Source organism: Anabas testudineus, chromosome 13 (assembly GCF_900324465.2).
Source record: "Anabas testudineus chromosome 13, fAnaTes1.2, whole genome shotgun sequence".
Lineage (NCBI taxonomy): Eukaryota > Metazoa > Chordata > Actinopteri > Anabantiformes > Anabantidae > Anabas > Anabas testudineus.
In genome coordinates, this window is record NC_046622.1 from 13800870 (window position 1) to 13817949 (window position 17080).

Below are 17080 nucleotides of genomic sequence, written 5' to 3' on the forward strand. Positions count from 1 at the left end.
GGAGGCTCCACTTGATAAAATTGTCTGTTTGCTTCCTTATTTGCTGAAAAAAAGATGCCATTGGAATAAATCATGCTGCACAGTATGCAGTCAAAGTCTTAATTTATAATGTTTTTGAATGGACAGCAATCAACAACATTAGTGAGACTTGAAGATAAAGTGGACGAAAGGGAAATATGATTTTTGTCATTAAATAGATGTTGATTATTATATGTTTGGCTTGCATCAGTGCAAAACAGCTAAATGTTTACATGATTATTAACAAGGAATTTATCCAATTTAATATTAAAACCAGTCATGATCTTAATGTCTATCAAAATATAAGCAGGGATGGACAATCGCATAATACATATGTAGCTATAGCAAAAGAAAACAGTAATAAAACATAGAAGGTTAAAATATTAAGAAACTAATGTTAAAAATTTATAATTTGTTCAGGGCCCTTACAGTTTTTGAGACATCGAACTAACATAACCACATAACCACACAAACACAGACAATGGAGCTCACCATTTCTGAAGCCGTCGTCCTCACTGTCATCGCCAAGGTGCTCAGAGGCAGTCAGGAAGTCTTCTTCTATAGAAGAGATGGAGCGATTGGTGTCATCATCAACCCTCTGCCCTGCTGCCCGGCACTGCTGATGCTGCCGCTCCTTTCCCCACTGCAGACCAATCAGGAACTTGTTTATTTCAAAGATGATGCTGCCGGGTTGGGGGAAGCGTCTTTGCCCTGAACACTGTACCAGGCACACGCCTGTACTTCTCTGCTGCTGCCCGCCCTAAATGTAATATGTACAAATAACACACAAAGATATGTACACATTATATATCTACTGTATATCTGCATTAACACACAAAACTAGACATTAAGAATTAACAGAACAGAAATTATTATATATTAAATACTTACATATTATTATAGCTTATAAAACTATTATTAATATTATTAGTATTATTGTTATATAGATTATTGGAGTTGGTGAGTTTATGTAGTACCAACGCCTGCTTTCCTTACTTTTATTCAATAAGTTATTATGTCATTGAACCTGCTTTTCCAAGTATAGGTGTTTGCATGTTCCTCAGGCTGTGTATTAATTGACAGCGATGTAGTTGAGGAGCTGCAAAAACTGAGAGCTGATCAGTGGCTTTAAGGGAGCGTTGCAATTTAAAGGTGCAGCATTAAATTATTTAGTGGCATCTAGTGGAGAGGTTACAGATTGCAACCATTTAAAGGTTCCATGTAATCTATGATTAATTGAGTAGCAATGTCTCAAGTAGTTAGGTTATTTTAGATAGCTATATATTTGAAATTTTTATTTAGCTTTAACCAACAGTTTTTCATGTTAATACTAACACGTATTAACAAAGCAGAGAGTCAGCCTCAAAAGTGAAATGTGAAAATACTAAATTTTCCCTCCTTTGTCTGTTCTGGGCCACAGCTCAAACATCTTAAAAAAAGTTCATGTGCTAAAAGTCTTCCTCCTTATGGAGGAGGAGCCAAATTGTATTGTATCGTATTAGATAACGGTTATTAGATAAATACAAATGAAGCTGAACAGATATATAATTAGCTGCTGTATTTTTTTTGTTTACATTTTTCTGTTGAAAGTATCAATGTATTCTGTAAAAATTCTTTTGAAGTATTATTTCCTGCACATGCAAATATTGTCTTTCTATGTAATGCAAGGTGCTGTGCTGTGCAAGTTGAGACCTTTTTATCACAGGGAATGGATGAGAATACTAGATACAACAAATGTGCTTCCTTCTGTGGATTTCTGCTTGCACAGGAGGTTCAAATGTAATCACATGAATTTGCTGCACAAAAGAAAGTACAGCTCACACTCTGCCTCGTACTTCAGGCCAGTTAATTCAAAGGCTGAAAATGCTTGCAAGAATTTGAAGATGCAAACTCACCTGGGAGGAGTAGTGTGGGTGTGTTTGGCAAGTGTCTGAGGCTTCTAGGCCACCGAGCAATAGGATCTCATTTTCTTTCGGCTGGTGGACAGTCAGTAATTCAACAAGCTTTGGCAAATCTGGAGACACTGATGCCAGTTTCTGCAGGAGACATGCAGGGCAAGGAAACAATGCTAGATTATAACCACAACAACAACAACAAAAACTTCAAGTGACTTCAAAACTGAACATAAGGTGTTCTGAGTATGAGGCACATAATTTTAAAATCCCGTGAGTCTTGCGCCTTGTGGAAAGATTATTGATCACCCACCGCAGCTGCCACCAGCTGCAAAATCTGCATATTATCTAAAAGCAACCCTCTAATTCTGGGTAATAATCTTGAATCCATGGCAACTGAGCCAATGTTTATATGTGGAAAAACAATGAACTCCTGAGAGATGAAAAGTGGGCGGGAAAGAAAAGGGGAGCAGGCAGGAGGGACAAGAGGGAAGGAATTAATGTGGATGAGCTCACCTTGATGCATTTGTCGTCACGACAGTCCGTTTTCTGAGGGTCCACATTCACAAAACAGATCTAATAGAAAGAGGAATATAGTATTAAAGTAGGAATGGAAAGATTAGATCACAAAAAGCTGAGTAGTAAGAGTAAGAGTAGTTGTCCCAGATGGCTGATGTGATAAAGCTCGTGTTGTTATTGTAAAGTTACTGCATTGCCTTTGCCACTGCTGCTTCTTTGTCACAAATCGTCTGAAATTATTTGAAACTACACCCGTTATTGTATTGTGTCTGGATAAACTATACTGTAGCTACTGTATAGGGCACTGTCTTTGTCATTTGAAGAGTGCTTCTTTCTCTTCTGCAGGAGCTGCCAACAGCAAGTCTGAACCAGCAGTGATTTCTCTGCCTCCCTTTTCCCACTTCCCGTTCCCTTCGTCTCACTCTCTGCTGCCTCTGCGCCTCTTCCCAGCTCACCTACTTTCACCATTGGCTGTCGATTCAATGGTCTGTGATGGAGTCGTCATGTCAGTGCCGGGACTCTGGGACTGTCCAGTGGTTATTGTTTGACACGACAACACGCAGCCGCTGACTGAAGTTGGCAGAGCCTGTGTGGCTAAACGGATAACGCACAGCAATTGTGAGGAGGGGTTAGCTCCCACTTAAGCACCCAGACTCTGTGTGTGTGTGTGTGTGTGTGTGTGTGTGTTAGTGTCTACGGTTATGTGAAAGACTTTAGGAGAAAAGATATTTTTGTCTCATGAACCCATAGATTTTTACATATGTCTAAATGCTACCATGCTTGTCATAACTAATCAAACCTTGTCGTAATGTGAGTCACACTCGATCTTCTCAATGCAAAGCACGCACAGGTGGGATCCTGCTGTGTCTTTTACCCCTGCCATCTCTGTATCTGCTCTACCCACTGCTCTCTTACCCCCCCCCCCCCCCCCCCTCTCACTAGACCTGCAAAACAGAGTCTCAAATAATCACATCTTGACACACATCGCTGTTTGAAATCATTTCCCTTGAACTACGTGAGGTGTTCTTGTCTCATGCTGCCAGCCTTCTAACAACCTCGACGCAGGTGAGATAACAGATGCTGTTCATGATTTATATAGATATATTTCCATAAAGTCATGTAACGTTTACAGGCACCACAATACCCTAAGTATCAATGTCTATGTGTGGTGGATCCTTTTTTTTAAATCGTGTCTTGTCTGTTTTCTAGCTGCAATAACTGGGTCAACATACGCACGAGTTTAGATTTTAAAATGGTGCTGTAATTGCTCGACTTCTCCTCTTTTTCCTTTCCTTTGCATCGTCAACTTAAAAGCTAAGATTAAGAAGGAGCAATATCAGGAAACAACAAAATCGGCCTGAAAAGCCACAATGAGCCGAAATGTCCTTCAGCTGAAGCTGTAATGCAGCACATTCTCCCTCTTCTCTAATCTGGCATCCTGCAGTCAAACATAATATTTCCAAACCCATGAAGTCTAATGTGATGAAAATTGCTGCTTGAAAATGGAGTCAGTCTAGTAGAAATGTGAAGTCAGTGACAGCTGACAATATCTCACCCTGATCAAATCAAACACGTTTTATTTTTTCCTCTCTCCCGCCCTTCACAGACTGCTTGTTTCACCTACAGCATTTATGTGAAGACCAAGAGGTTTGCTGCTTTGTTAGCGCTCCCTCAAAATAACAGCAATCCATTCACCGTGGAGTGGAAACTGTTTATGTGCTTGTTTGTGGTTCAGATCAGTTTAGTGAGTGGGATGAGGACCTTTTTAGCTGTTAAATGTCAATTATATGCACACAAGACCTGATATTAGTCTGCACCATTGACTGAAAACAAAGACGATGGCCTGATTACAAAAAAGCCCTTCAAATTCTATTTATAGTCACTCGACAGTGCACTAGATACTATCTTTGGAATAATGGATTTTCACTTTATATTGCTCTGCATATGGATGCAGATACCGTACAGGCTTCTACACGTACAAACAAGACTCCTAATTTGTTAAATAACAGCTTACAGTTTCTATCCATATCATGAGAAAAGAACAGGAGGTTTTGCTCAGGAGCACCTCGGCATTCACTTGCACCAATGCTGGAAACCATCCTAGAAAAGCAGCGACAACACCTTCCCTCGCCTGCCAACACATTGCCTGCAAATAACACGCAGAGGAAAAAAGCGAGGCAAGTGATCCACGGTTTTGACCTTGAGAAAGGTTGAGGCAATTTAACCCCATAAGATGTGAGAGCCACGAGGCAGTTGGTCTAAATCTGGGAATCAGAGGGACGTCTGGTCTAGAATCTCTTAAGAACAGATGAAGAATTGTGTATGTTTTGTTTATTTTGGTCCCCGAGTGAAGCAGAAACAAGCCGTAAACACAGACAGACTGATATTACCTTTTAGGTTGATACTGCTGTACAAGGTCACGATACTTCCTGAGTAGCTACTGAATTTAAACATCATATTATTGTTATGTTACTTCGATAACCTAAGCACTTTTCTGAAGAACAGTGTTTCTAATTTCAGCAAACTTGACATAAACAACAGCAGTACTTTCTGAGTGCGTCTGGCTGCATCCAAACTAGAGTTGCAGCAGAGTCTCTCCAAGCTCTCTCGCATCACTGGCCACTCAACTCATGTAGCTCTGCAGCTGTGCTCAACATCAGCCCGGCCGACTAAAGTGAAACTGAGGGTGACGCTGACCAGCTGTGCTGATGGACCATTTGGCCTCAGAGGCAAAAGGCAGCAATGGAATAGCGTCGCCTTTAGAAAAATGGGAATCATTGAATTAGTGTTTCTACAAGATAACATGAAGGATCTCTTGGGGACTTTCAGAGACTCCTGCTAAAAGACACAATAGAATAAAAAGCTTAGATGCTGCTGTTTGATCCTTTAAGTATTTAGATTGGTTGATTTTTATTTTTGATCTTGGCCCAAATAGAAATTATAGTGTGATAGTAGTTTGACAAAATAATCCCAACATCAAGGTTCAATTACTTACACTAAATGTGTCTGATTATCCTCATGCTTCAGTGTTTCTCTGCACATGAAGATGTTCACTAAAGACCTTCTCCAGCTGCCCCTTTCAGCACATAGAATCAAATAACGCAGGTCTTTTAAAATATATACTACAATGTTTCTCTAGAGGAGAAATGCATTTGAGTCAATGTGTGTCATGATCAACACAGACGTGGCAATAACACAGTTTATGTCAATGGATGGAGCTGTTTACGTGCAAACCCGTTCCAACTTTTGTTTTTAAAAGTGAAAGCTCCAGAAAAAGCTAGTAACTGGACCATGAGTAGCCACCATTTTGTCAGGGTATCGAGTCAAAACAAACACAGATGTTAAGTCTTAAAAGTGCTATTGATAAAAACCCTGCTGAGCTCACGTTTATCTATTACAACACTTGAAATTTCGTTTTGTAAAGAAACCCTTGTGACCCATTTAAACCGAAACACTTCTTTTAAGAGGCATCTTTTCACGGAACAAAGACCATTACATGTTCTCACTCCTTTTTTGAGTTGATAAGAATACAGCGTGTGTGTGAAGATAATCCATGACAGACATATTAGATTATTACACAATTAACTGTGTGATTAATTAATTATCATATTTTTTCTCCAACTGCATAATATTTATGGATGTACTTTGGCCTGCATAAGTGGTGTAATACTGTGCATGTGAGTAAATGTTCAGATTCTGTGCATTATGAGTTCTAACACTTTATATATTTATTGTTATCTTTTAAAAACTGGACTTAAACAGGGAAAATGTCACTTTTCTGTGGTGGTGCTGATCTGCAAACCCAATAGAAAAAGCCACTGTCTACCTGGTTTTTAGACGCACAGCATATGTGTCTGAGACCTAACAATACAGACACACACACACACACACACACAGATTCAATTGTCGCAACTCATTTATGAATAAAATCCTATTTGGCCTTGGACATACCAAAAAAATGTGTCAAGCAGGCAGTTTTCTTTCTTTCACCCAAAAATAGAGCTTATGCAGATACTTCTCCACAGTCTCAGTAAAATATCGCTGTATGTGCACAGACATGGTCAACATAAGAAATCCTTACAAACATTTCATTGTCCTTTGTCCATCAAAGCTTCATTTCTCTTCAGCAGCCCTCGCTCTCTGCTCACTACTCTGGTCCTCCCACACACAGCTGCTGCTCTTAGTCCTTCTGCCTCTTTTTTTTTTTTCTTACAGTGGCTCTTTTTTTTTCTTCTTTGCTCTTTTTCATGCCTTAAAACTGTATTTTTGTCGTACACCATACTTCATATTAATGTGTGCATGTTTTGTATGTTGCCTCTCTCTGCAAAAGCAACAATTAAAATTGCTATGCTAAGAAATGACTGAGATAAAAAAGTAACTTGAGTTATATAAGGGCTTCGACTTCTATCTAAGTTCCTTTACTCCTGCCTCACTACTGTCATTGCCTTCTCTGACTGTCCTAAATTAGCAGATTTGAGATAACTTGCTAATGTGCATAATGCTGCCTCAAACAAGGGTTTATTCTCACTCTGAGATCACCAAACCAAATATAGCCTCCTCTATTGTGTTGTGTTTTGACTGATCTCAAAGTCTGGCAACTTTAATTAATTTTAATTCTAATTTACTTCAAGTGAATGCTCAGTGACTCTGCCATATTAATTTTCTAATGCGACCCACAAGCTATACAGTGTTGGTGCATGCAGATCTCACATACTGATGACTATAAAGAGCCTCCTGTTGTGTTCATAATTTTAAGTATGTGCTGATAAAATGCACAACATCAACTGTTCACGAAGCATAACAGAAAACCCACATGAAGGAATTCTATATGCTGCACATTGAGGCTTTTTACCTCTTGCTGAACTACTTCCTATTTATCTGCTAACAGTAAGATGTGTAGGAAATACCATTCTTGAATACAGATGTGAACACACACACACACACACACACACACACACACACACACACACACACACACACACACACACACACAGTGTTTGGCTGTGAGATGCTCAGCTTGGAGCCTCGGGCCAAAGAGAACATCAAGAAGCCAATGCTGTCCGTTTCTTTTCAAGACATGAAAAATGTGGATGTGTTATGGCGAATGATAAAAAACAGAGGGTGTCTAGTATCTCTGGGGACTGTATATATTCACGTGGAATGGCGCTGGTTTTCACATTTATCTGCGGCTGCAGTTACTTCACATTAAGAGATTTTATTTAATACTTTATAAACTCTGCTATGGTTGGCTCTCAGGACGTCATTCTACAGCAGCTGTGTTGGGTTGAAGTCTGGGCTGCGACTGCTTGCAGAGCAGTGGCTTCCTCCACAGCGTGCTGCTATAATCACCATGTTCATGCAAACATAAACCATTGGATGTGTTTTCTAGACTCATGAACAGAGATGGTAACTATATCCAGTGATTCCTTTAAACATTTAGCTGCAACTCTTTTTTCATTATTATTATTGAACATTTTAGATGTGAGTCAGCAGCCATTTTACTAATGTTCTGCATTTATACAGCATTTCTTCACAGACTCATTAATATTTAAACTCTGAGATTAATTGGTAGCCTTTTACCTTTTGTATTATAGAAGTCAATAATTCTTCTACAGCTATAAAGTCACTGAGTTATATCTTCAACAGCACTTGCAACAGGGCCCTATCTCATGTTCTTCCAACCTTGCCTACACTATAGACTCTATCTACTTCCTGTCAGCTCATAGTATGTAGTATTACCCATCCAAGTGCTTCTACTGTTAACAGAGACCTCACTTTAGATGACGACCATGCACCATAGACTGTAGATCCTCAAACTGTCCCAAAGTAAGAAGTGAAAGAGGTTTAGGTTAAGGTTGGGTTTAGGTTTACTGTAAAAGGAAGCAGAAGGGTTCTCTTCCTGCTCTGATCCTGCTGTAAGTCAATGCTCCTGCTGTGGCTGACGGCATATTTATTCTGTTCTGCTTCTCTCTGGGCTTCGAAGAGACAGGTCAGGACACCAAACACTGCCCAAGTGTGAAGTGTTTGAATCTAGTGATGAATGGATAATAGATCACTCTCCTCCAGGGACTACAGGTTCAAAGCAGGAAGATAAAAAAGAGTGCAGTGGACAGTGTTGAGGAGGGACAACGAGGACTTTCCGATAGGACTGCTTCTCTTTGCAGTTCTTATATACAAGTAAAATTTTCTTTTTTCTTCAAAGTGGCTTTTATTACAGTATGTAGAATTTGTTTTAAATTAAATAGCATACTCAGAAGCTGAAAAAATACATAATTTAAGAGAAATAAAACATAGAGATTGTGTAACTACAGTATTTTCCTTGCAAAGAAAAGAAATTAGGTACTGTCTTTTTCTTTAAAATGCTCACCCTGTCAAATCTTTCAGGGGTGTGATATAATTCAGTGTGACTATCAGAGCAACATGACACTTCTCTGCGACTTCATGCATTAAAACATGAGTGAGTGATCAAAGGTGACAACATGATGCAGCCAGAGGTGGATGACGGAGCGAAAACACTCCAAATCCAAAGCTTTTATCTTTTATTTAGCTCGGTTTTCTGCGCTCACTATTTTGGACTATTGCTGAGTATGTAAACACCTTTTTTTTACTCTATGACAAACATTTCTTAGAAAACTCAAACTGATGGGCTCATTTGAATGATTCAAATTAGATTTCTAATTAGTCAGCTTCAAAAAAAAGGAGAGCATGTTGTTTTTACTGTCAACCAAAGCCCACTGACTTCATCAATATCATTATTGTGTTGGTCATTTAAAACTACAAACGTGAACAATAAGAAAATTGAATCCTCTCTGTGGTCTGTGTCTTTCTGTGCCAGACTCCACCGACAGTTTCCAACATTTTTGCGTGGTTTTATGGCCATCCCTCTTACTATCTCTGGATTAACGCTCATTCTTTCATCCTCTTCTCTTTCACTTTGTTCACACCCTTCTTTCTGTATTGCTGTACAGTTAATGCCAGGGCAGCAGAATTTATTTCTCACAGTGTCATCAATCATAGGCTCCTGTTTGATGGATCGGCCACGTAAACTATGGATGAGAATTGCGAATCGGAGGAGCAATTTGTCAAGTCAGAGTCCGAGAGCAATGCTGCGGGAGGGTGCCGCATCTGTTCACGCTCCCAATAAAGTTCCTTCAGATTCAAAGAAAACAGACAGACGCGGTAATGAAAACAAACGAGCATTGTCTGGTTTAAACTACGAATGTGAAGATAAAGCTGTTTTTATTTTTACTTCTCCCAACAGAACAATGGCGGTAAAGCTGTCCGCATAATCCCAAACTCAGGTAGGAGCTCGAGAAGCAGCCTGTTCTGCAGAGACAAGGGCGCCATGACTGACGCCTTTGTTTTCAAGTTGGCACTCGTCACAAATATATCATTTCATTTAGGAACGTGATTAAAGGTAAAGCCTAATTTTTCTGTACTGGACTAGAAAAATACTGGAAAAGTACTGTCTTTACACCGTTGGCTCTTCAGCAACTTATATTGGTACATGCTGTGAGTCGCATCAATTATTCCAAAACTGTCTGTGTAGAACTCACACACAAGTTGTTTGAGTGTTATCTACATCTTGTCCTAGATAATACAGCTGGTGTATGGGGGTTTCAGGAACACTCAATTCAGCACACGGCTGCTCACACTCCGAGGTGCGATATGGGTGTGAGAATGGTGCTCTCTGCTAAATTACTGCTATACCTGTTACCTTGGTGATGATTGTCAAACACTTGAGGCATGTTTTGGGGAGAAATATGGGGAAAAAATGTCAAAACAATTTAGGCGTTGCTGGCATTTATTCTGTACCGGCTACAGTCCATGACGAAGGGATTAAAAATAAAAGTAGCTTTTACGTAAGTAAAGATTTTGTGGTGAAGACAAGCTGCAGGAAATTTTAATCAAGCATCATTTAGATAAGGTTTCAATCCGCGTTAAGGTGATTGATTTATAATTCGAGACCTCCCACTAAAACATAAACTGCAATAAAGGAGCAGTGAGCTGCAAAAGTATCAATAACAGCACTAGTCTGCAGTTTTGCCAGCAGCTCTATGAGGCTGCACTTGTATCGTACTTCAGCGTGAGGAAAGGTTTTTGAAGGTCCAGACTTAATCCGCGTCTGTGACACTGACCCCGCTGCTCTTTTAATTAAACCTGGATCACTAAGTTGAGGCTGTGATCAGTGAGGTGTGGGTTGCAACTCAGCGACAGCCCTGCTACAGGTATGATTTCAGGAAAACCTAAAAACTTGAAAACGAGGAAGCACAGAAGGTAATTTACAGGTAAAGGTGAGAAAACTGATATAAGAGATGCAGACCTAACATTGGGTTTTCATGGGTGTGAGGCTGAACATGTCATTCATTTTGAGAGGGTGTTATTAGACAGGCTGTGTTGATGTATTTGAGATACTTTCTTTAATAAGGCACGTCTGCAGTGGGGGCACTTTGTTAAACCTCATCTCCCATTAAAATATTCTTGGTTTGATCTTTATTTAGAGCCTTGAGAAGTTTATAATGACATAAAAATAAATGACCGCTCCTGTTTTAAGATGATCTGATACACCTTAAGGATTAAACACCTACCATTTCTCTAAACTGACTACTGCCTTTTATTGAGTGACAGATGTAAATCTTGAATGCAATTCATGCTCGAGTTAAAATTTAAAATGAATAAGTGATCACAGGTGATGCATCAGAATTGAGGGACAGAGAAGATTAGGAATATTTGTCCTCTATATGTCTCAAAGGCTAATATTTTGTTTATTCCCTTGATGTGTTTAATTTTTCAACATCTTTGCCCAAACAATATTTTTTGTTGTCCAAACACATACTTTGCTGTGAATATCATCACTAAATCTCATATTCTACAATTACTTGCGCTATATAGATGTGTAATTATGTACTATGTTATTTTACTCTGCTGCCAGTGTTGAGGCATTTGATACTTCTTGGCCTGAAATGTTGGCTGCCGCCCACCACTGCCATGAAACATGAGAACATGTGAAGGACCTGGAAAAATGAAATTATATTGCAGACCTGGATGGAGTTTGTGGAAAATGTTCTTTAAGTATGTAATAATTCTTCATAAAGAATAGAAACACTTCAGAAACTTATTGATAAGAGACATAAGCTTAGAGACAAAAGCTCAGTAGCTAGAATCAAAAAGTCTCAGTGTCTCCATGCCAGCACAAACAGGCATCATAATTTCATCCTGGTGTTTCAAGATTAGCAATTCTGCTAAATCCATCCCAGCATGAGCTGAGTAGAAGATAAGGAGACCCTGAAAATACCACATATAATGTACCAGGATAGAAACTTTGGGCACTGGCACGTTTTCCTGTTCTAATAATGGCATTAACTGCGCTTGCGCTCATAAGCTGTGAAGAACTGTGGCTATGCTGGGAATATCAGGTGTATCCTTACACAAACCTTATTTCTTCATTGTTGTCAAGAGACATAGTAAAGAAATATATCATATTTTTAGCTGCACAACCTAATAAACTTAATAAATATATCTATTTTGTCAACATGTTGTCTCAACACAATAAGAGTCACATCGAACCTTAAGAGTGAACAGCTGTCCAACCAACTAGCACCAACAACCTGCCTCAAATAACATTTTCACTGTCTTTATCACCACAGTCCTTCCTGTAGAAGAGAGTTTCTGGATGTGATCTGAAGAGAAGTGATCATTTCTGTCTAAAAAATTCTCTTTGTCATTTGACAAACATGCATCACGCAGCTTCAGGAGTCTGCGCTAGAGTCGGTCCATCTTTGTTGCCAAAAGGGTGCGCGTGTTTCATCATCTGCAGTATGCTACTCACCATGGTGCAGCCGGCCTCCGTGTCGTCGTCCAGCAGGCCCAGTCTGCACAGACCCTTCTCATTCCTCAGCCAGTACTCGGACGAATCCAGCACGCTGTTACTGCACAACACCTGCAGCACACAGATAAACCCTGTTCAGGTACAGAATCATGCCACACTGGGACACCTTCTGAGCCATCCATTCACTTTTATCTCCAGTCTCTGTTTCCCCCTCAGGTTGATGGGCTCAATTGACCTTTCTCTAAAACCGTTATTTCAGGATAAGTGTGAACAGCACAGGATCAATAATCTGTCAGCTAACCAGAAACTGTCCATTTAACTGTATACACCACAGCTACTGAAGCAACATTTTATTAAAGCTTTTAGGATGATGATTACAAAGCCAATTTATTTACAAGGATGAAACTGAAGATAACCTAAAGCACTGATAGGATTCTGACCGTATGGTGTATTTAGATTTATTGAAGTGCTACTGAAGTGAAAGATAAAAGATTAAAATCCCACGCTATAAATAACATAATTCTTACGCAATTATTTTCTCATGATGGATACTGTGTGTGTGCACTGTTTGTTCTCACTGTGTATTTTTAGTGACAATCATAACCCTTTATGCCTGCACCCTGAGGAACAGACCATCTGTGCAGGCCCTCGGCCAGGTAAAGGTGACGTAGACTCAGCTGATCTCACTGAGAGTGATCATATCAAAGACTAGTGGCACAGGTCAGGAGAGCCCAAGGCCTAATTATAAGAAAGGCTTCACCTTATTCCTCTAAAGTCGAAGTTGGTTAAGAGCACAAGCAGCAGCCAAACTCGGATCATACACCTGCACATATACATATACAGAAAGGCAGACGAATATACCTGCACACCCACGAAAAGGAAATTCAATCTAGTCTCCACCTCAGCCCACTGATCTGTACCATTTCTTCTTCTGTCTGTCTGACACTGGGAGATGATAAATCTACTGGGCTGCTGCCAGTCCCTTATTACACAACCCCTGGGTGTCACTAGCACCCTGGAGAAGGAAATGAAAATCTCTTGCACTGCTGAAAACACATAAACAGATACACTAACAGGCCACTTTAATAGGTACACCTGCACAACCTGCCATGAATTCTACTTTTACAAGGTTATTATTGCTAAAATAGTGGGTGGTGCACCTCACCAAGAGGTGTTTCTAATGTTTTGTGATCACCTTTCTGATCGCTTCAACACAAACTGAGAAATTATAACCTTGTAAAAGAAGAATCCAGAGCTGCTGTTGTGTTAGACATAGTGTGACGGATAGGTTCACAGGCAGAACAGAGAAAACCCACCGAAAGTTGTTTGGCAGGTGATCATACAGCAGATAGACAGACGGAGGACACACGGGGGATTAGATGTCCGCTTCCATCCCAACACAAACACACGAGACACTGCTTTGTTTTTACCTTTTTACAGGCGCTGATGGACGAGGCCACTGTGCTGTCTGTGCTGCCTCCCTCCCCCTCGACAGACTCAGAGCCTTCGAACATGGCAGACGACTGGAAGTTACTGCAAGGCAAAGAGGGCACAGAGTTGACTTTGTCAGAGCACGTTCTTGTCAGTTGCTCAACACTTCTCTTCATTCGGAGATCAGTAAGGACAGGTTATGTCCGCTCCGACTGGCTCAGTCCATTGCCTGTCACATTTGTTTATACTGTACATCTGCAGCACTCCATCTGTAAATGAACCAGACAGCTATTATCAGACAGGAGATTTATTTCGTCATCCTGAGCTGAAAATATTCACTTCACCTTTATCATTCCCAGACTCCCAAGATGGGGTCAGGACCGCTTCTAATGCACCAGGGGCAGCACTTAAAATGTGCAGGCATTTATCGGCAACCAAGGTGACATTCCCCATAATTTATTGACGAGTGCTAAGAGTTTTGGGGGTTGGTCTCAGGAATTCAATACCTTTTACCACATTATTGTTAGAGGAGCCACTGTAGCATAGAATAAACATATTCACCACACACATGCTTCCTAGCGAGAGGGTAAAGCCAACTGCACATTGGGCCCATTAGTGAAATGCAGCTTTTGCAGACTGATCAAGAAGTCTATATGTAAAACACAAACTAATGCCACACACATACTGCTGTAAGACATCAATTTAGAAACTGTGCCTGCTTTGCATCATTTGTTGCAATAACACAAATGTATTCAACAAACTGGAGTGATGGCAATGTCTGTCAGAGTAGCCTAAAAACAACGCAGAAATCCTAGGAAGGCGTCATTATCCTTCATGCGTGCTTTCAGTGAGATAAGCCAAATCGAAGCTTATCTGGAATGGCATTAATGAGGATCAATTTGTACAATAAAGAGGCTGGGGATGCATATTTAAATAGGAGCAGCAGTTTTTTTTTCTTCTTCGTGTAATCCACATATTTCAAAGCAAATTAAAAACATTCCATTTGGAAACACCCAAGGGAACACACAACTGGATCTATTTGCATTTAATAAACACGTCTGACGTAAATAACTGTCACAGGGAAAGTAAGTTTGATGTGAATGGGCAGACACGCTGGGGGGTGGGGGGATGATGATGTACTGGAGATAAGTGGAGAGGATGCGCTTTAAATAGGCTGCTGTGTTTCATCCAGCCAACATACACACACACACACAGAAACAATGCTTCTGCTGTAAATATTTGGGGTGCTTGTAGTAAATGAGAAGTGAATCCTAGAGTGAACGCTGAGCAAATACAACAGCACACGCTCTGTGTTCATGTTGAACCATTTCTTTGCAGAAAACGAGACCAGGGGGGTAAATGTGTCACACGCAGCCTCCCTTCCAATCTTTGCACTTAACCTTTCCATCACGACGCGGTGATGAGTGACAGCTTGGAGAGCTCCCGTGTTCCAGGAGCCCCGGATATCCAGCTCACATCGACTCGATGTGAGGACACAATTAACACCTGAGACATCAGGTGTAATTTCCTGCACGAGTGACTGTTTGAGAATTTCACCTGACACCAGTTCATTGCTGCAACTTCTCAAAGCCTTCAGATACCTGCGCTTTGAAAAGCTCTCAACTGCACAAAATGATCCAAGTGGTGAGTTGTGAAGGTTGCAGATCAGTCTTTAACTGATCCCTAACACAAATAAAACTGAAGGAGCACAAAGCCTTCTGAAGCACAGCGAAGTGTGAAAGCGAAGCATCTCTATCTGCAACATGACTGCTGTCCACTTTTCTTCCCCTGCCACACGTTTCTCTCAGCCAGGTCAGACGAGCGGAATCATCTTGTTTACTCCACACAAACTGTCAGTCTGCTGTGAGAGCCGCTGCATCACTCCGCACAGATTTGAGTGCGCTTTTTTAACATTGAACACACACTGACACACTTTTCACAAAGAAAAACATTATATATATATATATATATATATATATATATATATATATATATATATATATACATATATATATAGGAGCTGTGATTCATCACAGGGTCATATATACAGTGGAATTACACATTCCCTTCATTAGAGAATGTGTAAAATGATTTTAAAAGCTACAAACATCACAGCACATTTATATGGGAGGGAAAATATTACAGTAGCACCATTTGTAACAAACACACTATCAAGTGGAAGCGCCCACTGAAGATTACAGATGGACAACATAAGTAGCTATAGAGACTATGTAGAATTGTTGAATGTGCGCAAATGCTCGACATTGTCACACCTCGGACACTAGGCGCTCTCTTACCTCGGTGTTTTCAGAAGGCACTTTGCGCCAGCCATTCTGTCTTTTAAAAAAAAAAAAGAAAAGAAACCCAAACTGTCCCCAAATGATTTCCTCTGCGGCTGCAGGGGGACAGGGAGAGCTACCATAGAGTGCCTCGACGCGTAATCGTCCCCGGGACACTCTCCGGTCCCGATGCGCATCCCCGGGCCGAACACTGAAGGAATCCCAGACCGCTTCACCGCGACCGGAGGACGACTGATGGACTCGAGCTGCCCTGCGCGTCTGTCCGACGAGTGCCGAGTGCAGGCGCGGGAGCCCCGCTTGGATCAAACTAACGAGCTGCACGACGCAGGCGAGGGCATGGATTGGCACTGTGCGCGCGCATGTTGACGCGCAGGCATCCGTACGAACGGAGGCACGCGCACACGTACGTAGCTCCCAACAGAGCATCAATTTCTCAGTTACAAGCGTGTGAAGGTATTTTGCTAAGACATGCCTGAAAACGACTGTATTCACTGATCAAAGAGGAACACACAACAACAACAGTGGAGGTTTAATACAGGTGACAACGTACTAAACAAATATTTATATCAACAGTTGTTTAGTTTCATGACATGAGTCCCTTTAACTCATCAGCAACAGTGTGTGTTTACCTGTCAACAACAGGTGAGCCAAACTACAAACACTGGTTTGACCAAATCTGCCTACAGACAGTTACGTTAAGTAGATATAAACTAAACAGCTTTTTACAATTGTAAACTAAAAATAAATCCAAGACATAGCTGAAACCAATTGCTCCTCCAAGTCACATTATCCAAAGGAAATTCCGACTTTCATATGACACTTCTTCTTCTTTTAATTGCAGACAACAGCCCTCTCGGCTTTTCAGCTGGATGTGAATTTCACTGCCTTTGTTTCCTCTGTTCAGACAGGTGTCCCACCCATTGTTACAACAACACAAGGACAGTACAACTGATTTTATGGCTGACCTCCCTCTCACGCCTCAACAATCAACAATTACAAAGCAAGAAACACATGAAACATTTCAAATCCTTGAAAGCAGACCACATGTGACCTGTAGTGACTTAAGATATTGTCATGCACCATTGTCACAG

At 40.7% G+C, this 17080-nt stretch overlaps 1 protein-coding gene across 1 annotated transcript in view; it reads right to left on the bottom strand.

Moving 5' to 3' along the window:
* sphkap (SPHK1 interactor, AKAP domain containing) overlaps positions 1-16402 on the bottom strand; it is a 24900-nt gene extending 8498 nt beyond the window's left edge. Inside the window, 6 exon segments of the mRNA XM_026340892.1 lie at positions 511-778; positions 1914-2054; positions 2427-2486; positions 12259-12369; positions 13689-13791; positions 15987-16402. Of these exon segments, the coding sequence (XP_026196677.1) occupies positions 511-778; positions 1914-2054; positions 2427-2486; positions 12259-12369; positions 13689-13791; positions 15987-16165 (862 nt within the window). The 5' untranslated portion in view covers positions 16166-16402.
* Between the last annotated feature and the right edge of the window lie 678 nt (positions 16403-17080).